This window comes from Thermobia domestica, chromosome 5, assembly GCF_964235325.1.
Source record: "Thermobia domestica chromosome 5, izTheDome1.hap1.1, whole genome shotgun sequence".
Classification (NCBI taxonomy): domain Eukaryota; kingdom Metazoa; phylum Arthropoda; class Insecta; order Zygentoma; family Lepismatidae; genus Thermobia; species Thermobia domestica.
Genome location: NC_137458.1, coordinates 148,735,429 through 148,763,393, shown reverse-complemented (window position 1 = coordinate 148,763,393; position 27,965 = coordinate 148,735,429). Strand labels below are relative to the sequence as shown.

At 33.3% G+C, this 27,965-nt stretch overlaps 1 protein-coding gene across 1 annotated transcript in view; it reads left to right on the top strand.

The window, feature by feature from the left end:
- The first annotated feature begins 6,394 nt into the window (after positions 1 to 6,394).
- LOC145686167 (minichromosome maintenance domain-containing protein 2-like) overlaps positions 6,395 to 27,965 on the top strand; it is a 44,441-nt gene continuing 22,870 nt past the window's right edge. Inside the window, exons 1-5 of the mRNA XM_081759180.1 lie at positions 6,395 to 6,453; positions 10,422 to 10,645; positions 19,823 to 20,090; positions 22,171 to 22,406; positions 25,138 to 25,451. Coding sequence (XP_081615306.1) covers positions 6,452 to 6,453; positions 10,422 to 10,645; positions 19,823 to 20,090; positions 22,171 to 22,406; positions 25,138 to 25,451 — 1,044 coding nt within the window. The 5' untranslated portion in view covers positions 6,395 to 6,451. The remainder of the gene's footprint in view (positions 6,454 to 10,421; positions 10,646 to 19,822; positions 20,091 to 22,170; positions 22,407 to 25,137; positions 25,452 to 27,965) is intronic.

Sequence of the window (27,965 nt, the reverse complement as noted above, 5' to 3'; positions counted from 1 at the left end):
ATTAAAAATTCTTGCTATTGTAAAAAAATATTATATGACGAAGCCATCTTTTAATTGTTTTGAGTAAATGACAAACATGCGAAAATGGGGAGAGAGAGAGAGAGTGTAGGTTAAGGTCCTACTATTTCATAATGTTCTGATGTTAAGGAAACAACAACACAAAACTCACCTAGGAACTGAAGGTTCCTAAGGAGGAAATGAAAACTTAGCCAGCTACATTACACCCTTTTTGGCACTCAACACCCTCTTTAGCCCCGCATGGCTACGTGTTCAATTTTCAGATAAGCAATACGTCGTACCATTTTGAACTTGAGTCACATAAAAAAAATAATAATAATGTTTGCTTTCAGTTTTACATAAATCAAACGTGAGCGAGAGTAAAGGTAAACCAGAAGACTTTTATAGTTCAACAATTAGACATACTCAATAATTTCCAAATATGGCTGTCCTTATTTACTTAATGAAGTCTGAGTATTAGATCGCAAAACACTATTTCTGTCTATCTGTGAAATTTGATTATTCGAACATATTTGTTGTACTTATAGTTTCTTCACTTCCACACCGAATTGCGAATAAATTTTATGCCGGAAACTTTTAAACTAAAAAAAATTTGATAACCAAAAAGGGCTTGATATTTCCACCACGGTATATGAAGAAAAGACGCTTCTACATCTCTTCCTCCCAGCTTCTAGAAATCTGGAAGCTAAAATCTGACCAATGACATTTCTTCTATCCACCTGTGGCAGATGTTACGAAGGAAAAAAAAATATCCGCTAGCATTTGCTAGTAATTATTTAACTTATATTTATTCAATAAATATAAAGGATTCTGTAAATAATATTCTGTACTATTATGGTCCCAAAAAAAAAAGAAAATTCGATACTACAGATCTTTTACGTTTAATTATTAACTGAAATTTCTGTTTTCTTGGTAAAGCGCTGATGCTTAAGAAAGCACAAAAAATCTATATGAAAAAAAAATAAAGGAAAGAGTGGGGGGTATGAAAAGATTTTTTTTAAATCTCCAATCACTGTAAGGATGTTACATACTGGAATATATATTGGTTCGTTTAGAAAGGATTTCGTAACGGCGGGGGGAGGGAGGGGGGTGACATAAAATTCTCAAGGCCCAGGAGCTCGATTAATCTAAACTACTTTACTATCAACTTATATTGGTTTGTTAGCACGATAAAATGAGGATATGTTTGTAAGTATTTCAATAACAAACTGTGAAGAAACCTCGAGCAAAATAATATATAGGCCTATATATATATATATATATATATATATATATATATATATATATATATATATATATATATATATATATATTGAAAAAGATTATACAATATTTACGTCTTTCCTCTGTTTATTCAAATATAACACTTTTCCTTTCATTATGACCTCAACTATTATAAAAAGTACATATTCACTATTATAAGAAGTACATACTCAATAATGTCTTGTAAAATATTTTACAATAGTCTATCTGCGTTCCTTTCTTTGTTAAATCAAGTGTTAACAGAACTTTCGTTCCACATATTTTTTTGTTTTTATTATTCCGTCAACTACAGTCTGTTTTAAATGACAGGTTAAAGAAGCAGTAGAAAATTGTTTTTGAAATAACATGTTTGATACTGCAAGGATGCGATGACTTAAAATTATGATAAAAAAATGTCCACGCTATTACAGAACAGCACTATATGCTTTCCGAAGCTTGAAATCTTCCTGACTAGAAATTCTGAAAAATCGGTAACTTTTCTAGAAATTTCAAATTTCCTGACTCTTCCAGGATATCTCTCGCACTTCGCCACCATGTATTTCAAGTAATACAAATCTCCTCATAAGAAAAAGTAACCAAAAGCTTCATTATAGACCTTTTATATTTTTAACCTGTAGTTTATTTTTAACTCTGATCCTTCTTTTTCTCATTTCATTTCGTTTTATCCTTCCTTATTTTTTTTCATTTCTGGTCTCGAAAAGGGTGGGGGTCCGGACCCCCCGGACCTACGTGCCTGTAAAGGGGAAACGCAAGTGTAAAATTTTGATGGGGGGAAATCCCTTCCGTCCCCCCGGGGATTTCGCACCCTGTCCTTCAATGATGGGGGATTATTGTGGGGCCCTGTTAGAGAGTGCAACACTTCTTACAAAAGAAGAAAGCAGTGTAAAATTGTGTGACTCAATAGCAGTTTCATACATTTTGGTAGTTTTAATGACTTTTTCATGATTTTTTTGTATATTTATATTGTTGTTTATTGTATATTGTGATACATGTAAATTGCATTGTATTCTATTTTATGTCTGTGCTTGTGGCAATGAAGCAAATCGTTTTTTCCACTAAATCAAGAGATATAGAAGCATAGACATATAAATATGTTTCTTTATTTATCTAGACATAATAATGCGATTGTTCTAAAAGGTGGAAGGTTTATTGAGTATCAAGGTTTCTTTGGCTTAATTCTTGTGCTATTATTCGTAAGGGGACAAGAGCTTTGGTCATGAAATACTCGAAAAGGAAAATTTTGGGGGGAATTTCCAAAAAAATCCTCCGTTGCGGGAAAACTGTATGTGATGGAGAAAAACTGAATCCATATTCGAATTCAGCGCACAGAGCTCCTTCAAGATCAAGTGTTTTCTCTTGTGTTACAAAAACCTTGTTAACTATTGTAATCAGCAGAGGAAATGCTCCGACTGCAAAAATTCTTGTTAGGAGTGAGAGTGCATACAACTCCGACGTTGGTGTGGCAAGATAAGTATGTCAGATTTAAAAAAAAAACAGTCGGAGATATTAACCTTTCCATTATGTCATGTGGCATTCCTGTGAAAAAATAATATGTGATATCAGAAGATTGATTCAACTACATTTTGGAGCGGATTGACAGGATATTCCTTCGTTGAAATTCTGCATGGATATCAAATGTGATGATACTCTTAGAGAGGAAGAAGAAGCAAAAAATGATTATGCCGGAGGAAGAATGGAGGATTTGGAATATATACCATAAGTACAACGAGATGATAGTTTACACACGTAACATCTGAAAAAAAAAAATGGCAACTTACCAGATTACTATAGCACTGAATCACTTTGCACCGTTAAATCAGCTCTGTTGAAACATGGAATGGAGTCATAGAGCCAATGGAATTCGTGAATGGTAGCATGTGGAACATTATCCACGTCCAGTGCGTCGCTTAATTCCGTGAGAGAGAATGAAGAAGAAAATATGCGCTGGATTCATGTCTCGAAAACTGACTATATGTGATCAATTATTTTCATGTTTGCAAGGATTGGCTAGGTCAGGAGAGGTGCTCAACTTCATTCCGGCATTCTTCAAACACGCCGCAACAGCTTCAGCTTTGTATGTCCCTTATCATCCCAAAATACAACGTCATTGCCCGGAAACAAATATCTGAACCATAGGATGCACATGCTCCCGTAAAATGGTGGCATAGTCACGGACAACGACGAGATCGATAAGTGTCAGGACGTTACTAATCTAAAACCAGGATATTGCGACCCACAGCATCTCAGTCAGAGCCGCCACATGTTTCACTATTGAATTGATAATACGCTTCTTTGGATATCTACTACACAAACACAGCACATGGCTTGAAACAAGGTGAATGATGACTTATTCGATCATATCATGCGTGTTCATTTATCAGCGGTCCACGATGCATCTTTACGCCACCACCGGCGTCGTCCTAAACCTTTATAGCTCCTTATCAGCAGTTCTAAATGTGGAACCCGACATCGTATGTTCATGCCATATAACTAGCGGTGGTCTGTGATTGTCGACACAAGCTATAGGAGGTGCTGCTTGAGTTTCTTCGTCACTTGCACCGCAGTCCACGACGATTCTGAGTAACATTCCTCATTAATGCTCGCTGAGACTTGTCACTGAAGGTTTTCTTCCGATCACTTTTCTTTCTAGCTAGTATGGTTTTGCCATGAGTTTTATAGGCCGTCATCACCTTGAACACTGTTCCTCGCGACATACCCAACATACTTGAAATACGTTCCACTGTCATGTTCGCAACATATACTATATATAAACGAGCGCCAACAATTCACCCTCTTTGGAAATCATAGAGATGCCCCATTTGATTCTTTCATCGTCTGCTCAGTTCACTGCACATTGCCGTTCTATTGGTCTTCATGTAGTACGGATTTACCCTAACACACTACTACCAACAGCGCGGCGCCACAGTCGCCACCTGGCCGTTGCCAACCCAAACGTCTGACAATTTTAACTCCATGTGTCTCCATTTAATTGATATAAATAATAGGAGTCAAGGGCAATAGTGTTTCGAAGTTGCCGATTATTCGTAAGTTCTGATACCAAGTCTGCATTGACTTATATCTATAAAGATAATCAAGAAAGTTCTGTTGCTTTTTCTGGAGGTCTGTGTTCCATTGGCCCTCACACCGTGAGTTGAATCGGAATGAGATAAGGCGAAGGTCAGTTGTTGGTGTGAGCATATCCAACATACTACCTGGTTGTGCCAGTGGTTTTATAACACTCGACGGTGACGAAACACTCGAAGACGCACCACGTGGCGGAAGACCAACACATGTACAAAATGATCTGAGGTAGCAATTGAGGCAAACAGTGGCCAGATATGTGAGGAACTGGGACCACAATTCAGTGTGAGTGGAGAAACCATTCGGCAGCACTTCCATCAACTTGGGAAGGACTACAATTTGGGTCGATGGGTCTCACATGATTGGACTCCAGGCTAGAAGGAAACGCGACCATACACTTGTGTTTCTTTGTTATCTAGTCTGAGGAAGAAGCGATTTCTGGACGGGATGTTGACATGTGATGAGAAGTGGGTCCTGTACGAAGATCCACAGTGCCGTCATCATTGGTTAGCATCCCATGAACCAGTCCCAAAACAACCGAAACCAGCACTGCACCAGAAGCAGGTTCTCCTGTGTGTTTGGAGGACTGCTCGCGGCATCGTATATCGGGAATTGCTAGCAGCTAGTCAGAGCATCAATGTAACTGTGTGCTGTCAGCAGTTGAGCCGTGTTCAAGAAAAACTCAAAATTCTGGAGCCAACACTTCTGAATCGCAAAGGAGTCCTCCTGTTACAGAACAACGCTAAGCCCCACGTGACTAGGATGCCGAGACTCTGTGCCTTGGATGAGAAACACTATTGCATCCGCCATACACCCCGAAAATTGCACTGTCGGATTATCACCTGTTCCATTCCTTGGACAATCACCTTAGAGGACGCCAGTTTAAATCGCTAGTAGAGGTGCAAAATGCACTTGATAATTACCTTCTTCGCTTCACGGCCCACCAAGTTCTACCGCGATGAAATCCATGCCCTTCCAGAACGTTGACAGAAGGTCGTCGATGCTAACGGGGAATATTATTGATCTTCCAGGTACGTCTTATGGGGCGTTTACACTTGGTCGATTTAGTCGCACGACTAAATCGACTCGCTGCATTTGCCACTAAATCGAAGCAACTAGGCCGAATCAGATCGATGGATGTGTTCAATTATTTCAACCACAGAAAATAGAACGTCTTTCAATTGAGTTGCCAGTCGATTAGTCGCCTTCGATCAACAAGCGATTAAGTTGAAGTCCCGTTTACACGGTCGATTAAGTTGAAAGTGACGTCAATTCAACTGAATCGAACGCAAATCGACTAAGTGTAAACGCCCCATTAGGTGACATCAATGTTCGAAGGTGGTGGGTGAAAAAGCGACAGAAATTTCTTGGTTACATTTATACAAATACATTACGAACAGAAGAGAAATTATATAGTACTGGCCTTTTAATCAAACTCCTGTTTAATCTAACAATGTAAAATACTTGTACACTGTAAACATACACTAAAATACAGTAAATTCGAACAGTTTAATATTAGGACATTCAAATTATGTCCACTAGCTTACAATAATTATGTTATTATTGAGCTTTTTAATCCCGTGGAGACTGTTTTTTTGGTATAATAATAATAATTAATAATAATAATAATAATAATAATAATAATAATAATAATAATAATAATAATAATAATAATAATAATAATAATAATAATAATAATGCAGGGGATATAGTGTTGTTTAGGAACTGCTTTAAATAACCTAAATTTGAAACAGGTTTAATTTTATTGTGGAAACTAGTCTGAACTCATTTATTGTAGACATTATTTATTTTTTAAAATAAAAAATATTATGTAATTATTTATAATAGCACCATCTTAATTACGAAGAAAAATTGAGTATAAACGTAGAATTATTATTATTTGATATGCTGTGATAGAATTCTTCAGTATAAATTATTTTTAATGTTCGCTTTACGGGTGAGGAAAGTGGAAGAAAAACATACTATTGGAAATCGAATTAGAATTTGGCAACAGTGCTGTAGCATACCGTACAATTCGTCGACCCCTCTTTAACAGAGTTGGAGAGAAGTTAATTATACTAATGATAATATGTAATTATTAATATATCCTATATTTATATTACATGTATTTACCTTTATGTAATTATTTTAAAAATTTGTAATTTCATTTTCAATTTTACAGTCGAAGTGTTCTTTTCTATAATAAATGATTTGTAAATTCTGTTCTCTGTCTTATGTTTAGATTTAGTCACAACATGTTGTAACGTGACATTTACTCCAAATCGTTATAATTCTTGAGTGTTATTTGACTAAATATGAGTGATCGATAATACTACTTGCTTGGTAAAGTAGTTTAATATATATTTTGAATAATAATAATCGATTTAGAAAGTGACTGATTTGAATGTTTGACCGTTTTATGACAAATATTGAGGAAAAAAGGATAAAGTTATGTAAAATGAATCGTGTTACCTATTAAATGTTCGAATCAAGTTATACGAATTGTTCATTGGAATGCTACATGGAAGTTTTTAATCAAGTAGGAGTATTTATCAAGTATTTATCCAGTAAAGAACGAATATATCTTATTTCTTCAACAAAATATATGTTTTCATATCTGTTCGATACAATCAGTGGCATACACAAAAATTAATCAAGGGGATTCAAGCAGCCAAGCTCATATAGTTTCAGGACACGCGTAAATTTTGTGTCCATGTCAGTTAATGTTTATTTTTTGATATCTTTCTGAAGAGGGAGTTGAAACTGTCCGTCTTGAGGGTGATTCAAACCGTATTGAGAAGGCCAAGGGGGAGTTTGAGAAACATATGAATTTAATAAATTGCATACAAAAAAAAAAAAAAACGCTAAAATCTTATGAAGCTGGACAGTCTTTGCCCCCACCCTGGGAAAAATCTGAAATAACGCTACAGCCGTTTGCAAGTACACGCCACCGGATTCAATAGTACGTTCGACATTTTTTCTATCAGTAGCACATTTTAGGTTATAGGCTTATCTAACTTTTTCTATTAAGAATTTGGCTGTAGAAAAACTAAATAGCTATGATTTAAAACTAGCCTCTATCGTGGGACAATATTCTTTAAAACGTTGTAAGAAATAAATAAAACTTCTGTTCCTTACAATTTGATGGAAACGAAAAGTTTTATAGAAAAATAAGATGCATTTATGACCATAGAAAAATAATATGCATTTATGATCATAATATTACTAAAGTAAGATATTTTTGTGACAAAAAGCAAAATATAATTGTCTCTCCATGGAAGATCACATATACAGTAATTAAAGCTCACATGTCACCTCGGAAACCTGACATTTACGTTTAGGTACCTTGTATGCTCTCGAAAACACCAACCAATCCAGTACGGACTACACACCATATTACTAAAGATTGGCCGTAGAATTTACAAAATATCACGTACATTTTGATATTTTATAGCATCTGAAAATAAGGTGCATATATACGCTTTCAAAATGCAAGAGTCCAGCATAGCAAAATACAGGTTCATAAATGATATCTATATCTAGTTGTTTATAGCAATTATTTTAGCTTAACGTCCCAATGGTTATACTCTTTAGGCTAGCTAAAGGAAACGGGTGATTAATGAATGCGTATAAGCCTAATTCTGAAATTAAGCAAAAGGAAATTAGTTTTGATTGAACTTTTTAAAAATGATAAATTAAGCTGGATTCGAATAGCATTTAGCAACAATATGAGTGAGACATGAGCATATGTGTGATTTTGTTTTAAATAAAGACTAAGGTTCATTTCGTGGGTCTCGGATGTCAATTCCCCGTTGCATAAAGGGATTACGGATTCAGCACTTAAGAAAAAGAAAAGAAAAAAGCTCCATATAGACCTGCTTAGACAATATGTAGAATAACAAAATATTTATGTCATTACTTTTTCCCTACTTCACTTTTCATTATCATACTCGTTGATACATATACAAAACTTTTTAATTTTTTTTTATTTCATGACCAAAAAGAAAACAGTAAAATACGTAATGATTATACCAATAATATTTTCTTTTGTTACCGAAAATACCATGTATAGCGAGCATTTCTATGCAAGTTTCAATTTATTTAATGATTTATTATAAAAAATACTTAATTTTAAAATATACTCAAAATCATACATATATGGGCTGTTCATTTAATTCAGCACTCGCTAGTGTGTCGCGGGCGTACGTGAGTTGGAATTTCTGCCGAACAACTGATGGACCACTAGCCACTAGCCGTGGGCCGGGCTCGGACCTACAAAGCATGGATCACTTCGGGCTCGGACCTACAAAGCATGGATCACTTCGGGTTCGGGCCGAACTCGGGTGAACTTTGAAGATTTATGAAGTAAGCGTTATTTGGAAGCTGTATATAGTGTTTTTTTTTTTTTTTAACTAATTGAGTGATTTTCAATCTGTCCTAGCTCAGATCCCACACTTAATTAGTAATTTAAGATGCCATGGCATATTGATATAATTGGAAGGAAACCATTGCACATGTACTTATTATTATTATTATTATTATTATTATTATTATTATTATTATTATTATTATTATTATTATTATTATTATTATTATTATTATTATTATTATTATATTGGATGATATGTTGACAGCAAAATTAACTACTCTTGGCTGTTCAAGCTAGAATGTTAAACCTAAGGATGTTTCACTTGAATTCCAAACCCAAAAATAATTGAGAATCTGCGTTGTTAAGTATTTGCTATCTCTGTTTCCGCTGCATATCAGTGGGTTCTACATGGTACTAAAGTTAAACAAGAGCTTCATGGCATCAAAGTATATGAAGGACGTTTCACTTGAATTCCAAACCCAAAAATAATTGAGAATCTGCGTTGTTAAGTATTTGCTATCTCTGTTTCCGCTGCATATCAGTGGGTTCTACATGGTACTAAAGTTAAACAAGAGCTTCATGGCATCAAAGTATATGAAGGACTATTATTGGAGGTCTGTGTGGATATAAAAAATAGCATCCGCAATACTTTTATCCTTATCCGCAATACTTTGATCCACATCTGCTGGTAATGAAGTAACAAATACGTAAAAAGTTACTGTTGCATGGTAACTTAATTACAATTTCAAAAGCAGTTCTACCATAACAGCTCCTTTACAGTTTCGTGAATCCTATAATAATTCAAATTAATAATAATAATAATAATTTTTATTGTAAGTCAACTACGATAAATACAATGTAGTATAAATCATACAAATAGAAATACGATCATGCAAATAGAAACACAACAAATAGAAAACGTATCTACTTACTTAAGGTCCCCTCAAATGCAATTTCTGACAAGAATGTTATCAAGCTAGTAAAATTTTACGAGTGTGTGTGAATTAATTTTAGAGCAAATACTTTTTCCTTGTTTTTAAACTCACGAAACACGTGTCTTTGTTCAGAACGCAAAAGTAAAATGGAAATAAAAGACCATCCACAAAGAAGAATAACCCATCTCACACATATTGCCATAAAATCAGATAAGCACTTCACATTTGTTCTCGCGGTTATTTGTCCTGAAAATGTCACATTTTATTACAAGATGTAAATAGTTAGTAGTGTTTGGAAGAAAGATCAATAAAATTATCGCCTTTTCACGAATATCCACATTATTATCCACCATCCGCGCAGGAACTGGAAACATCTCCAAAAGCTGTAATGATGATATCTATATCCGCGCAAACCTCTAGTTATCGTCTAGGAGACTGCTTTCGGTTGAGTAATTTATGATCAGCAGATTGAATTCCATTACTATTATTTCTGGCTTTCTAGACCAGGATTGACTATCTGGGCTTTCCAATTGTCACATGATGTTAGGTCAATGTCAAAATTTATGTGTCCTCCAAGAAATCGAATCTAAAGCAAGCAGCACCAGATGAGATATATTCGAGCTCCTCTTCATACTACACAGTTGAAAATCGCTAATTTAGATATAGCTACCATATGAATTATTAGTTTCATGTAATATCTTTGGTTTGATTTGCTCAATGAATTGATGATTTTTATATATTTTTTTTTTTTTCAGGGAATCCAATTCTCAGACACATGATGGGACAAACACAAACACACCAATTCATTTGAAAGACGATATTGTAAGTTACTTCGATAAGTCAGGATGTCTAACAACACTGAAAAATGCATGTCAACGTTATCAATTGAAAATAAAAAAACGTAATAACAGTTCTGATCAACTTGTTCCTTTTAGATTTCCGTTAATCCTTGATTTCGTGAAGTTGGCGGATATTTCAGGTAGGAATCACATTATATGTTGTTCTTTTCCTATACATAAACTGTAGCAGTGGCGTAACTAAGGGCTTGGGGGCACCCTGCAGACAACCTGGAATGGGGCTCCTCTACGCCTTACTTCACGATCCGGGGGCCCCGTGATGGCTTGGGCCCTCCGTAATGCGGAGGTCTGCGGGGTCCTTATTTATGCCCCTGAACTGTAGTCTCTATTAAATTAAATGTAGTGGAGGATTGAGAGTGAAGCATTGCTGTACTTATAAAATAGTTTTCTAATTCGAGGGGCGATGAAGTCAATTTAAAAACAAAACAAAAATTAAAAAATAGTAAGCACTTCAAGTAGAGAAAATGGCATTTGTTTTCCCATAAAACTCCTTGTTAGAAGTAATGACTGGAAGGCTTTGGTATACTAAGGATTTTTTCACTACGTTTGAATCATTTTTGGACAGCCTGCTTCACTTTGTCACCACTGTGCAAACATTTCGACATATGTGATAATGCAATCCAGGATGTATTGGCCTTCCCCGCCTTAGCGATCCTGCAATACAGTGGAGACTTCAACTCATCTGAGCTGGCAAAAGAGCAAAGTTGTTTAGAAACCCAGAGTGCACTCACTTTTCGGAACAGCAAATGATCATGAGTTAGGGTAAAGGAACCTAATTTGGTGATAAATTTACATTTTTGTAAATAACCTATCTCTGAATGCTAATTGTTGGTGAAAAATTGGTGCGATGTTGAGTCTTTGATCCTAATCATTACTAATTAATTATACAGGAATGTGTGTGTGAGAGAGGATGTATATGCTTATATAAGACCATTGCTTTGTTACGGTACCTAAGTTGGTGATACGGGTTCTTAATTTGGCGATACATTAACACCGTACATAAATATTATAAATTGTTATATTATCACACACTTTTCATTACATATTTTAATTATAATGACATATGGGACATCGTACTCCAGTGGTTAGAGTGTTGGACTCGTCTGCTTGATCCCGAGGTCGATTCCTCGCCGGTGCTTGCCATTTTCGGCGTCCACCCAGCTTCGTAAGGCAACCTGGGGAGTCACGTGAAAACAAGACGTAACGGCCACTAGGTCTGGAATTCTCCTGATGTGTCGCAGCGCGCTGACCACGTGCTAGGTGCTAGGCTAGACGTAGTTCAGCCGGTCGCTAGCAGATGGCGCTGGAGCTGGCGTAGGCTCATAAATAGGCCAATACGCCGTTTTTTTTTTAATTATAATGACACATTATTTACAAAATAAGCCAAATCTAAATGTAACTAATTGAATTGGATTTTAGAAAATAATGAAGCTATAGAAATGTGTTTATTCCCATTTGTAACACCTTAGACAAATTGGAAATATGCCACATAAAATATGGAAATATAACAAATTCTCTTGGAAGGATTCTCATTACGATAATAAAGGTATAAACATTATAAAATAAGTTTCAAATATAGCTACATTCAAACACCCCTTATCATCTAAACTTATAAAATGAATAGAAAATATTTTCAAATGAGACATGTCCAACAATTCTAATAGATTCAGAAAGTTTCATTGGTTTAAGTAGACCTATAGAAATATGTAGTCCTAAATGCTTCTAACATTAATGATAGGGCGTGATATTGAACATAAGCTACGTTATTAAAAAGGATTAGGAATTAAATTTCTGGGCTGTCGACATTTAAGGCCATTTAGCCCACCACGTACATGAGGGATGACGTCCCTCGGCGAGCACACTATCTAGGGAAAGAGAAGAAAGAAAAAGTATTGGGGAAGGAAGAAAGCGGACTGGGACCATTATGTTAGGTACCATCCCGACATTTGCCTCGTGTGGATGAGGGAAACCCAGGAAAAACCTCACTCAAGATGGCTGGCCTGAAAAAGCTCTTACACTTTTTCGACCGAGTGGCCCCACTGGGAATCTAACCCGGGACCGCTTGCACCAAAGGTGAGAGCGTTAGCGAATACGCTGTATTTTTTCATAAAGTCGGGGAAAGGCACAGATATTTTCTGGAAGTGGGGAATTTCAACCCCGCGTTCCCTCTCACCTTTATCCCCTGGATCCAAGTTGATCAAAAACTGTGCTGCCTTTGGTTATTGACTGTGCAGTAGGCCTAGTTACTGACGGACGTGATCTGGCTATCATTTAGGCAGGGGTGCCCACAAAGGGGGGCTATGACGCAAACTGCGTCATTGAAATATTTGGGGGGGTTAAAAATCTAAATAAATATATTTGAGGGGTTGTAAAAATTAATCGAAAAGATTTTTTTAATGGTTTTTCTATCGATTGTCCTTGTTCTTGTGGACTTGTTTCTCACGTTCGGTAGTAGAAGCTTTAGGATAATATTTACTAGAGACGACGAAGTTCTGCTTTGTGAAGTTGATGGTTTTTCAATAATTAGCTTTAGTTCCGGATGCTCGGGTGTCTTAATAAGTAAGGTAGTTCCTGTGGATCCAGATGTTCGGATGTCCTCTCAAAAGTGGAGCTGCTGACTGTGGATTGGAATGTTGTCAGTATAAATGGAACGAGTTTTTTCTTGGGAATAACACGACCGTCAAGTGATATGATTCCATATGGCTTGAGAGCATTCTTTATATTTTGTGCTGAAAATGCTTTCACAAAAGGTATCTTAAAAATGCTGTGAAAAATCCGTTTTTCTATTTCTATGTTTTTGACCACATAAACTGAAAATTTTTCGCCAAACTGCTCTGACTGACAAATTAGAGATACAATCTTAAATGATACACCTAAATTGGTGATACAAATCTTGAGCGATACACCTAATTTGGTGATATCCTGTACGAGACTATAATCACTAAAAAAGGTTAATGGATGCCTGGTCTAACATTTTAATGCATTGGAAACTAAAATAAATAAATTTAAATGCATTCTTTAATTCTTCGAAATAATGTCTACCTGATAATTTTATAAATGTGTAGAAAAAGCTAATTTTTTTACTAGATTTCTAAGTCTATACAATGCATAATTATGAAGACTACACTACAAGGCAGTCTCCATATTATGTATACAAGCAAGCTTGTCTAACCTTAACCTTTCTTTAAATTGTTTCCGTATGTAAGCAAAAACATTATAATCTTCATTTGAACCAGTAAGTTTACATCTCTTATGAGCGTTTTCTTTCGCTTTAATTAATGAGATCAGATTCCTAGAGTACCAAGAAGGATATTTTCTAGATTTAGGTCTATTTAGAGGTATGTTCTTACTCGTACTGGATTTTATTAAATTTTCTACAACAATAACAACAGTATTAAGGTCGATTCAACAGAATATTAGTCCAGTCAGCTTCAAGAAGTTGTTCATAAAGGGCTAAATAATCGCTCTTATGATAAGCATAATGAGAAGATTTACCAACTAACGGAGTATTGAAATAAAAAGGAAACGCAATTTCAATAGGATAATGAAAGCTATCAGGCACCACAATCGGATGGACATTCTTGGAAGCACATAAATTAAAATTAGATATTACTAAATCTAAGTCAGATATGTTGTAATCAACATTGAGATTGAGATCATCCAGAAATGTAAATAAAATTTTAGCTTTACATTTAGCATAATAATGAATACCTGTTAAAATTGTTTCTTAGCTCAATCCACTTTAGGTACATTATAATCACCAACCATTAAAATGTCGTAATGTAGAATATCTATTTTATTAGAAAAGGCCTCAATGTTCTCCATAACTCAATGTTCTCCATGATGAGTCTATGTTTTCATTAATTTCTTCTATATTATTTGTAACATTTAATTTCTTTAGTTTTCCATAGAACGGACAAACTAAAATACCTTTAAGTCAAATTTCAGGATCACTTATAACATTATAATCAAACTCAGGGGCCTCAATATGAAATGAGGAATAAGAGTCATGTTTGGTTTTGAGTTTAGTACATTTGACAGATTTTACATAGGCCTATTCACTTAATGATTCTTCAAGATCATCAACGAAGGTGGATGGGCTAAATCTTGTAACAAACAAAACCTTTTTCCTTGCATTAGAAACCAATTCTATTTTACTATTACCACGACCAACATTCAGTTTGCGTAAGTTATTCTTTACTCCTATACCTACATTCGGATTTTGATTTAGGTTTACATTATCTTTATTAACAGGTTTACTTTTCATTTTCCTTTGATTTCTCGAAATTACTTCAACCCAACTTCCCTTGGAATCATCCTTCCGATTAGTCGTATCTGATGCTTGATTAACACTTACAAGCGGTGGAAAACTGTTTTCTTGATCTAATTCTTTAACCTGACTGCTTTGGTCATTTTGTAATTGCGATTTCATATTAGATACATGATCGGACATAATTACACTCTGTTGTAAAAGAGACCTCAACTCATAATTTTCATCACGTAAGGAAGTTATCTCAGTTTTGAGAGCTCTTATTTCTCTCAAGGAAATTTGAGTCATTTTATCTAAAGAATTATCAACTATCAAAGAAGGATTTTCATTTAGATTAAATTTACTCTGTTTATTCATTTCACTACTACTTTCAGTGTTATCATAGTCTTTTTGTTCCATACAATTTTCACATACTTAATTTCCTTCAGTTTCCACTGATATACATGACACATGACAATTAGTTGTACATTTCTTACATTTAACAGCTTTTTTTCTTCCGTAAACTGGGAGATCGCAATATGGATAATTTTCAGCTGAGGGTGGCATATTTTAAAAAATAACAAATAAAAACTACATTCATTAAAAATAAAAGAAAAGGTTGAACTCCGCTGGCCTAAGGAGCAAGACAAAGAAAAGGACCGTCCAAAACACGGACACAAAACACAAAATCGCTTCTCAGCACTGCCAGAGGATCTAAAAACAACAAGAAGACCTCACGACCCTTCCTACTCAGAAATATGAGGATGTAGATAACGAACAGATGGAAATGTCCCTCCTTAGCCGCTGAAGGCCCTGCAGCAACACACAGTCACTGCGGCATACTGTCACAGTACCGGTTGACTAACTGCCATCAGCGTTAACTAACCCCACTATAATAATAATAATAATAATAATAATAATAATAATAATAATAATAATAATAATAATAATAATAATAATAATAATAATAATAATAATAATAATAATAAATGTTCACATTCACAGTATAGTTGCATATTATTATTATTATTATTATTATTATTATTATTATTATTATTATTATTATTATTATTATTATTATTATTATTAGCATCAATTACCCGTTTCGTTGGGTTAAATTGAGAAAAAATAGTAATATGTTCTGTTACTCAGTCATTATTTAGAATTACTAAAGCGCTCTGATGTCGGTCATTTTCGATGAGTTTTATATATCCCCTCCCCACCCTATGTTGTGGGGCGCGGCATCTGCAGTGACATTGTTCATCTCAGCGAGACGGAAATCTATGAATTCGACACTGATATTGGTTATTTCGATCATTTTTATATGTCTCTCCTTACTCCAAGTTGCGGGGCCGAATTTGAATTTAAACAGCATCAGATGTGTCACTGTTAATCTCAGCGACTTAAAAAATTATAGATTCGCCACTAATACCGGTCATTTTTCGTTCTTTTTTAAATGTCGCTTCCCCTCGCCACCTCTTAAGTTACACCGTCAAAGTGATTCAAAGTGATATGACAGAAACCATCTCAGGTTCGAACTTCATCTAGGTTGGAAATTTGATCGAGATTGGTTTGGTGGTTCAAGAGTTTTTAAGTTATATATATATATATATATATATATATATATATATATATATATATATATATATATATATATATATACATCCCCCTCCCATTGCCCTCCCCAAATTCTCCCGTGAAAGTGAAATGATAAAAATCATCTCAGGTTCGAACCTCACATATGTTAAAAATTTGATCGAGATTGATTCTTTGTTTCACGAGTTACCAAGTTTTATTTAATCTTTTTAATTCCTCCCGCCCTCAACCATAAGTTATATCGTCAAAGTAAATAGATAAATACCATCTTAGGCCCGAACCTCATCTATGTTGAAAATATAATTGAGATCGATCAGGTGGTTCAAGAGTGATGAAGTCACAAAGACAGTCACTTTCACTTTCATTTTTTACATATATATATCTCCCTCTCCCCGGCCCCTACGTTTCACCGTCAAACTGAAATGATAAAAGTCGCCCCAGATCCGAACCTTATCTAAGTTGAAAGTTTGATAGAGATCGGTCTGGTGGTTCAAGAGTTATTACATTTCATTCCTTTTTATATATCAACCCTCCTCCTCTCCCGAAGTTCTACCGTTAAAATAAAATAATAAAAAAGCTTTACAGGCCCGAAACCTTATCAATGTTGAAAATTTGATCGAGATCGGTCGGGTGGTTCAAGAGATTACGAGCCACAAACATAGTTACTTTCAATTGTATAATATAGGTTATTATTATTATTATTATTATTATTATTATTATTATTATTATTATTATTATTATTATTATTTGCGTACCTTTGAACTTACACGGCGAAATTACTGCAAAATATGTTTTATTTCTCTATTTTTTCCCTGCATTGTATGTTTTTTCTTTATTAGTGGGCACTAATTTCTCTCTAGGCCGTCGAATAAATGAATTTCGTTGTGCACTTTGGTGCAAATAACGTTACAGAAAGAAGCCGGTTCGTTCCAAAGATCAGGGCTAAAGTAAGTAATATTTGGCTTGTAATTTCAGGTGGCATGATAGTGTAGGGGTAACTTAAAGGCCTTATGAATAGTACAGGTATCTAACAAAGGTTCAAGTCCTGTTCACGCCAAAGTTATTTTTTTTTATAAAGTGATTATGAAGAATCTACTAATCATACTGGACAAGCAATACGTAAGAATGTGGAAGAAAACACCTGTATCATGATAAAGACGATTTACGACTGTTGGTTGGGAAAGGGTAAGGGAATTACCAGAACATTCCAAAGACATCATTGATCTGCAGTATACACTTTTCGTATTAGCGTTCTCAGAAAGAACTACTACACCATTTGTTAAACAAAGTTTGGCTACAGCAATTGGTGGTGTAGTGGTAGCGTGCTAGACTTCCAAATGGAAAATCTTTGTTCAATTCTCCATCAAGTAGTACGATTTTTTCGCATAAAATAATGGTTGCAAACAGAGATTCATCTTCTGATGGAGAACATACAAAGCATCACTGGCGATAATTCGAGTGTGTGCGCTCGAGTGTGTGCGCTCTACATCATACACTGCAATGATAAGTATGTTTCATATTTATATTCGTCCCCCTCTCTTTTTTCTTGACGTTTTCCCTATCCTGTCTTTGCATCTTTCACTTCTCCCCCTCTCTCTCACACACACGCACGCACTTCCTGTTCCAAAGTTAAAACGGAGCAAGAGCGCGATATTCCTGGTCTGGAGAATCTAATTAACTGGGAACTTCGGCGTCGTCTTTTTCGTGCTCTGGCGATAACACCCCGTCCTGATCACCTCTGACATAAATACTGTTTAAACGCAAGGGAATAAGTAAATTCTCTTTTTTATCCCCTGGGTTATCGAGTCTCAGTCGAATTACCGGGTCACTACGGATTTCAATCCTCGACCCAGTGGTGGTCTATAACCTAACCAACATCATCCGACTGACACGATGATCCGTTTGAGCTTTTAGCGTGATCATTCTATCTGTGCAAATTACGTTATATCCGGAAGAGATTAAATCAATGCTAGATGTTCGGAACAGATACATCTTCGGAAAAGACTAGAAAATGGTAACCTCTTTAGTTATTTGAAAACAAAATTTTATTTATACTAGTTCGACACAAAATTTGTTTCCATCCTATAATTCAATGTGTTTTATTCACGATGAAATTTGAAACATGCTACATCTATGAGAAACATAAACTTTTTCTTTCGAACATTTGTAACTTTTCATTACGATGCAGTTTGGACTTTTAATATAGGGTATTTTTGATAGAAATTTAGCAGTAAAATAGCACTCTTCAATTTTCTCTTTCTTTCTTTTTTTCGTTTTGTTATTTTTTGTTATTATTTTTGTTTTTTTGTTCAGTTTGTATTACTAGTCTGAAATGGAGGATATGTCAACGCTATTCACTGAGTATATTAGAATGTATTTTGGATCAGTACGTACAATGAACACTACCGAATTTGCAATCGAACCACGCGGAAACAAAGCATGTGTGTTAAACTTTTGACATTATCCCAGATGTCTCGGTGATATACAGTTCTACTGGAAATTAAGTATGCTATCCATTATGAAAGTGACATCATAATGAATGTTTAAAGCATCCTCTATACATTCGAATAGTTCTGAAAAAATATGTAAAAACAAACGTTATTTCTATATTACGGTACTGTTGGATTTCTGGAAACGGAAGTTTATAATGTTAGTTTCTTTCCTTACTACGTTTGAATTCCACAGTTTTATCTGTTCTCCCTTTTCTTTCTCTTCTTCTCCTGTTCTCTTCTCTCTCTCTCTGCATCATTTTTGAATCTGTGTAATATACACCCATTAGTTTCAATTTTTCATTGTGTGTGTTTCAGTTTCTCCCTACATCAACCTATGAATCTTGTTTCGTCTCGGTTTTGTTATTTCATTTTATCAAAACTAATACATGTGTGGTTTGAAATTAGAATTGCGCTCATGTCATTAGAATTGTCAATTGAAAGGACGAGAAAGAGGGGGTCTCTTTACTTGACACGATTATGGGATAAGAATATGTATATTGGGTTGCCTAACTGCACGGCGTTAGCTGTCGCAATTTTTTTTATGCGGAATGTACATATTTTTGTATAGACCCTGTTAATTTGCTATTACATTTTATGTCAGTAGAATTTCTAATGATTATTTGTACTTATTCGTGTTTAACTTCAGATACTTAAAGGAGCTAATGCGTGAGCATTGTATGAAAATGTTGATTAATTATTATGGTTAAGGTAGTATTTTGATTATTTGTACATATTTACTTGTATTTGACTGTTACTATTAGGATTTATGCTAGTAGGATCTTATGGCCAATAGATTTATCAAATGCTAGAATTCAATAATTTGTGCTCATACTTCATATCCGCCACCTGGCTTAGTATAATCGTTAACTTCAAATATACTCGTAAATATGTAGTACGGTTGTGGCCAAATTAATTCTAGAAATAGCTTTAAAATATTTCCTTGTGTGTTGATTCTTTTACAGCTTCTCTTGCTTCGTTGATTTTAAATGAAACGCGAAAAGCTGAAGATCTCTTTGAGGAGACAATATATTGCATAATCACTGATAAAAACATAATACCTGAGTTGCGGCGATGCCAATTACAAGTACCTTTGAGATTTAAATATTCTCCAGTGCTTTTCGCACTATCTCTTTGGTCCAATGGGACTCATTTACGTCCGCTGGAAAATTGGCGAGGTCTCCTAAGTCTAAGAGGGGTACTCATCGCTAAAACTAAAGTAACCAAATACACGTAAGTCATTCTTCTCTCTCTCCTCTATTGTTTTTATGCAGTTTTGTTTTATATCTGTAAATATTAGGATACTAAAAGTAAAGAGAAATCAAGTAGTCGTTTAAGTTTCTAATTAGACTATTGAATATTTTTTTTGGTTTATTAAAATACAATTACAATTACGTTATTGGTATATTATCATCATGTCAAACATATTATGTAACAACATCAATGGCATAACTAACGGGCTCGCAGGTCCCGCAATGCCGAGGGGCTCACGGCAAAAGAGAACCTATTTAATCTTCAAGATTAACTTTATGATGTTCCACTTTTCAGGTTTCATATTATTTCACTTTTTTCATGTAGAATAGTGTCTTTTCATGTTAAATTGTTTAGCAACAGACATAGTATGTATATTAAACATCTCACCTTACCAATGTGATTTGTTATGAAAAATCATTTTCTCGCCACTCTTGATATACTCAACTTTCATTTTCTATTTTACATTTTTTCCCACTCATTTCACAAATGCAACGGACTCGTAAAACAAAATTAACATTTTTCAGAATGCTTGTCGTAGGATAAACATCTCACTATAATGGTCAATCATTCACTCCAGCAACTCAAAATACACAATTAATTAAAAAGTTGCACTCAAAACTTTAAACGTTATAGAACAGAATGCAGTATTGTTCTTACTAGTAATGAGCAGCGAAGCGAATATTAATCTGATTTTAAATCACACATTGTGTATGTAGTTACATTGCCGATTCCGTTGTTGCGTAGCTGTAATGAATAAATAAAGATTAAAAAAAATATTATCAGTAAAAAATAATATTAAATTAAATAAAAAATCCTAAAAACTTTGCAGCCCGCACAAAATGCCTTGGCAGGCCGCCATTTGAACAGTCCTGTTATACATGGAGTAAGAAAAATAAAGGTTCTGAAACAGACCGTTGAGATGTTCCAACATTGGTCACTCAAAGTTTAGAAATTACATTTTAAATGGAACCTAATTTAGTTGTTTCAATTGTGTAACGTGAAATGTATTAGATAGGTATTATTCAAATAATTAATAAGATTTGATTATAACATCTTATTCCTTGTTTGATTTCTAAAGTAGCACCTGATCAACATATTGTTTCTAGTGCTAGATTATTGCACGGATATAGGTTTCGATTATTTTACAATATCTATCAGCTTAATTTTTTTAAAAAAAAAAAAAACCTTAGTAAAAATCTCGTAAAGCAATAACAGGGAACATGGCCTGCTAGTTTAATTATATTATTGTGTAAATATGTAATGTTATCGGAGATGTTCTTACTCTGATGATATAGCATATATTTCATTCAAGATACATTTAAATTATAGTGATTGAACTAGAATTAAGCAATTCAAATTATATTGATTGTTTCGTTTCATTAGAATCATTCTTACTGTTTTAGAAAAATGTCTTAACAGTTCAGTAAGGAACTTAGTCTTTAAATTTAATATTATATTATATTATGTTATATTACTTGTCGTGTTCTTTATTCTGATATTACTCTATTTTCAAGGTATCTTGGTACTGTAAAAATGATGTAATTTTTCCTACAGCCAACTGATAATAATAATAAGTCACGTTTAATTTATTTTGTGTAATATAAATATAGAAATTGACTTCCGTTGTAACATAAATGTAGAAGGGTCACATTGATTATTTACGGGGATTTCAGATTAACACCAATACCTTTCAGACGAAATGCAATTTCAAATATACTGATTGATTCGTTTCATTAGAATCACTCTTACCGGTTTAGAAAAATGTCTTAACAGCCCAGTAAGGAACCTAGCCTGTAATTTTAATATTATTTTATATTATTTGTAGTGTTTGTTTTTATTTTAATATTACTCCATTTTCAAGCTATCTTGATACTATGAAAATGATGTAATTTTTCCTATAGTCAACTGATAAACAATAGTAATAATGGTAATAATAATCAAACACGTTTAATTTATTCTGTGTAATATAAAATAGAAATTGACTTCCATTGTAACATAAATGTAGAAGGATCACATTAATTATATATGGGCACTTAAAATTAGCATTGATGCCTTTCAGACGAAGTGCTCTTTATAAATGTACGTCATCAGACTGCGTTGGTGCCAAAGGTGTCAGAGTGGTGGGAAATGCCTATCGATCTCGACGATGCAAAATGTGTGGAGAACAAGTTAGCGAGGTGCCAAGGGCAAGAGATCTAGGGGATCAAATTGTTGGAATTCTGATAAATGTTGCAGCATTCGAGTTTTCCCGTCTTACTTTTGAAAGACATCAAGGAATACTTGTAAATTTCAGAGGTAAGATATTTCAAATTTATTTTAACCTGGCAATATACATATTTACAGTAACAAGGAGTTGAACACATTATCCTTGCTTTACTAGACTAGGAAATCTAACTAGCGTTGATACACAACTAGACTTGAACACTCACATTTCACAAATGTGTATTGAATATGGAAAATATTTTAAAAAATATATCTGAATAGGAGAATAGCAGTTTTCATTCAGTAAATGTTGCTCCGAGCTCAATTCCCTTTCAGGCTCAGTCTTCGTTATAGACTTTAGTTCATAAACCTGAAATACGGAATAAATATGCAATTACGTCAAGTGTGTGTGTTGATTATTATATCATATTTTACAAGATAATTTATTAATATTTAATTTATATATGATATTGCTGATATAATTTTGCTCCATTTTTTCTATTGTGTAGTAGTGTAGGTTGCTGTGAAATAATTTTTTCAATATTTATGTATTCTCTCCATAAAATAATCATAATCATTGTTCTATGCAATTTTTTACTTTTTATTACAATTTTTCTCTGTGTGTATGTTTGTAATTCGGCACCAAAAGACATTTAGGTTCTGAGCACATCGAATTTTTTTATTACACAATGTCAAGGAATTATATTATAATGGAATAGCATAAGTACTGTTACTATAATAAACAATAGTAAAGAAGTATATATTGTATTTAGTAAATTATCTAAATGAAGATTAGTGTTCTTACTTTTCAATCATTGTCTCGACTTAGAGACTCATGACCGGCTATAGCAACATTTTTTTCCAGTGCTTTCCTTCAGCTCCATCAGGGAAGAAATTGAGTACGGAATGGTGCCTTGAAGTATCCTCGATGACCAACTTCCTTCTTAAAGTTCCGTACTACTTCGTATTGTTAATGATTATAATATAAAATGGTCGTACGAATGCACTTGACATTTCCATAAATCTAACTACGTAATATATTAAAAAAACCGAAATAATAATGACTTGCTCATTACTTCGGAACCTCTTATCAAAATGAGATGAAATCTACTAGGATCATTATTTTTAACTCCTAATAGTTTCTAAAAATCTGTTTGTTTAAAACGAATTCTGTATATAAAATAAATAAAATATAAAGAAAATAGTAACTTTGCTTGATTAGAAGCATGGAGAAGTATAACCAGAACGAAATATTGTTGAGTTTCTATAAAAGACACAAATTTAAGTATTACTAAATGGCAAAATATTAAGCCGTAAAAAATTCACTTTATGCTAAAAATAGATTTGTTTGCAAATTACAAATAATTTTTTGCATCGTGCTTGCCTAGTTCTCAATCTCTAGAAACCGTAATTTAAATATTTCAGAAATGCAATCAACTGCTGTCTTATCACTGGAGATGTTAAACCTTTAAACAGACAAACTAGAATCTGAATTATTGACAAGATCAGTTAAGTAGAAAAATGTTATTGTCACCAATTTAAATTAGGCAATAGCTCTTCTGTTAATGTTTTTCAGTTTTTGTATGTCTACGACTCAAAAGGCTTGTAGCAAAACATTAAACCCAAAACCCGAAGACTTGCGCGAGTAAAAGGACGCTATTAAAAGGTTTTACTCTAAATTCGTAGATAATCAATTTCAAGAGATTGGTTCTGATTGGAGTGGTATAAATAGATACCATATCCAAACAAGGACTGTCAAATTTGAGAAACCAGTTATTGAATTAAGGGAATTGACACAGAGAAGAATCAATTGAAAGTTTTATATCATTCAAACATTCGACGTCGATCATTTCGTAACCGAGTGCCCCACAAGTTTATGTCTTCTGTAATTAATTGATTAATTTTATATTCATCTTACATAGTGGCTTCGACAATACAGATATTTTTATACATCAACAAGTAGTAGTGTTACGTGTACACCACGTGAAGGAGTTTGGTTTGCATGGCGTGATATTTTCTCAATTAATATTGAAACCTGAAGTAGTAGTAGATTCTGGTTATAATGAGAGATTAAAGTGGAAAATGAGACTTGGACGCTTGATTGCAGAAAACAGATTCTTTCTATCTATTACCGTTTTTACTCTATAGTGATCAACGTAAAAGCCGGAAATGGGATTTCTATCACTTCCGGTTTGACTATTTCATCTATCAACGAACTTGATTTCTAACTTTAGATCCTTTACATCCTGACCAAATTTGGTACTGATTCATCAAGTAGTTCTTTCGATTTTTTGTGTTCCGAACGGACGACGGACGAACATACGGACAAGGTAAACATATAAAGGAGTGTGGCAAACAACTCCTTAAAAATGTGTGAAGCAATAACTATTGAAGAACATTACAATTGATAGCCTATAAATAACATCAGGACACACCAACGTTTATTGTAGACATTATTGTACTTACTGTTAACTTAATCTCTAGCGGATTCAGCACTTAATTATTTCCCGAGCTCGAAGAACAGATTTCTTTATTTCACCACGTATTTTTAATCAGTTCAAATTAGAAATGATTTATGGATCACAACATAAAAATAAATAAATAAATTTAGAACGAAATAGGCTATAGTTCAAGAGGCAAAAAAAAATTCTTTATCAATATTCACGTGCTAAAGAACTTTCAAATCCTTTATTTTACTCATACGTAATGATGATATAAATTTCATTACATTTTTGAAAGTTTTATCTTTTGTTATATCATACTATATTTCCTGTCATTTCCTATTGCGAATGTTTCAATCGAATAATGTTTTATTTATCCATAGATGAACTTGCTTGTAATTTGGAACTTGGCCAAAGTTATACTGTGGCAGCCACCAGGGTGAACTTTTGTGCGAGTAGAAGTCAGGTTCATGAGTTGGATTGTCTTTCAGTGAATAAGTGGGAACCAGAAACTATTGTTAAGGCAAAAACATGTGGATCCCTTCTCACTCCTAATCTTCACTCACTCTACTGTAAGCTAAAATCTTCGCCATGTAGTTTTGTCATTGCGTTGGCTTCTCATTTATACTCTTCTTCTATACCAATACAAGCTTGCCTGCATTTAAAGCTTGGCATACTTCTCAGCCTTGCTTCTCAGGTAAGAGATATTTTTAGTTCTCAAGGTATTTTAAATTTATATCAGCTTTTGATATATCTAACATTAATGCATATCTCAAGTTTAATTTTTTTTATGAACAATGACTGATTGGATTGTTAAATGTTTCAGATATTGAACTGTTTGTTCTGATTAAATCTAAAAGTTTCTTGAGAAGAGTCATATCTAATAATATTTAATATTGTATTTTATTAAGTAAGACATTACAAAACGATATAAGATTGTTCTTATGTAATGTTATTTTATACTCCTACATCTACAAAGAATAGTCAGTTACTAACATAACAATTTGAAACAAATGTTTTAATTTTATTACAAAACTTATACAAAAAAAAAAAAAAGTTTCAAAACAAGAGTAAAATGCATATTGGACTTTACATATCGTGACGCGTAGGAGGAAAGATTCAAAATTTAATATGCCTTCTCACAATACAAATTTATATGAACAGTTGTATGTAATTATCATGACTCGAATTGTGTTGAGACAAAATCATTTTTGTCTTATTTTTGTTATTGTGATTATTTAGATCGTTATTATTATTATTAGTCCATTATTTTGTCGTATATGAGAAACCCTTTCAGTACACAAGAAAACTTAAGTGTAATTCTTTCAAAGGATAAGGCTCATTTCCCAAAGCTCAAACAAAGGCGCGAAAATTAAATTTGGAATTAGCATTAACGTCTATGAGAAAAGTACAAAAACAGGCACATATTTTTTTAAAACATTAATGTGTGGATTTTTATTATATATTTCAATAGTACCTAATAAGACCTTTAAAATGTGTGTAAACTCCTTGGGGAAATGTAACATTGGTGAGTTGTGGTCAATCAAAATATAAGTTTTGGACTTCAACCAGTTTCAATATGACTTAAATTGTTGTCTATGTTATACAAACAAAAGAACATAGTAATTTGTATAAAAATAAGTCTTTTACAACCACAAGTTCAAGACCTTTGGCATGCAGTCCAACTATGATGACCACTCGACATCTGTTTTATGTGATAAGCGCCAAGCTTTTATGTTTACAATATCATTTGGTCCAATTTTGATTGACCATGGTTCGCCTATGGTACATTTTCCTAAAGTAAATGTAGACTCATTTTAAAGGTCTTGCTAAGTTATATTGAAATATATATATAATAAAAACCCAAACATTGTGGTTTTTAAATAATGTTACACCTATTTTTGTATTTTTCCCATAGACGGTAATGTTAATTCCAAATTCTGTTTAACCGTTGCCCAAACTAATATGGTTTTTCGTATTAAATCACGTAGTAATTTAACATAAGTTTCATTGGATTATCTGCTGGGGACATGGCCTATGGGAAATAAACCTCATCCTTTGTTAATTTCAAAAATGTTAAAAAGTGAACTATGTATTACTTCCGAACATTTTTTTTAAAGTTTAACTTACGTGAGTTCAGTTTATTTTAAACACTTTCCAATTGTCTCCATTCACGTTAAACGTAATGTTACAAAATATAAGAAGTGTGGTAATAAATAACAGACGTTTATCTACTCAAGAAGATTTGCATATTGTTACGGTCACCTACTGCAGCTCAATATAAGGAATGAATTATTAATGTTACAACCTCTCTGAGACTTACTAGCGCATAATATTAAGATACTAATAAACAATGTATCCTCTTATATATTTTAAACCAGATGTAAAAATATACTTAAATGTGTAAAATAAAAATATAAACGTAAAATAAAAACATAAATATACCCTGACACGTAAAATAGAAATGTCACAAAGGCCATTTTTGCTATTTCTGTTTTAAATATCAGGGTACAAACTATAAAACAATTTTAATTAATTTTACGCCATATAAATATTATTTCTTTGAAAATTTTGTAATTTTTAGAGCATAGTTCTCGATGAAAGCAACATAAATGGATGTTTAAAGAGTTCTGAAAATTTTAGGATCAATTTTAAAGATTTTTAGCATATTTTCACATACTATTTTCTGTACTTTAAGGTAAAAAAAAATCAATGATTCGATTAAACAATGGAAAAAATTTGTTAAGCTCGTTAACAAAATACAAAACGCCTCAAAATTCTAAGCAATTTGAAAGATATACTTTGAATTGAAACTCATTAAAGTAACTACCAACCAGGTCTTTTAATGTTATTGAGTTTTTACGTGATGTTTAATGCAACTGACTATTACATTTTCTCTTAAAGTGAGATGAGTTTATTGTATGACCACCTCAAAAGACTGTTATTATTATTATTATTATTATTATTATTATTATTATTATTATTATTATTATTATTATTATTATTATTATTATTATTATTATTATTATTATTAATAATAATAATAATAATAATAATAATAATAATAATAATAATAATAATAATAATAGCTAAATAGAATAAGACTAAATAGAATTACTGAGTTGTTTCAGATGTAAAATTTAAGATTATTTTAAAATTTATGGTTCCACTATCTAAAACATACCAATAATGCCAACAAATCTTGGAAGAA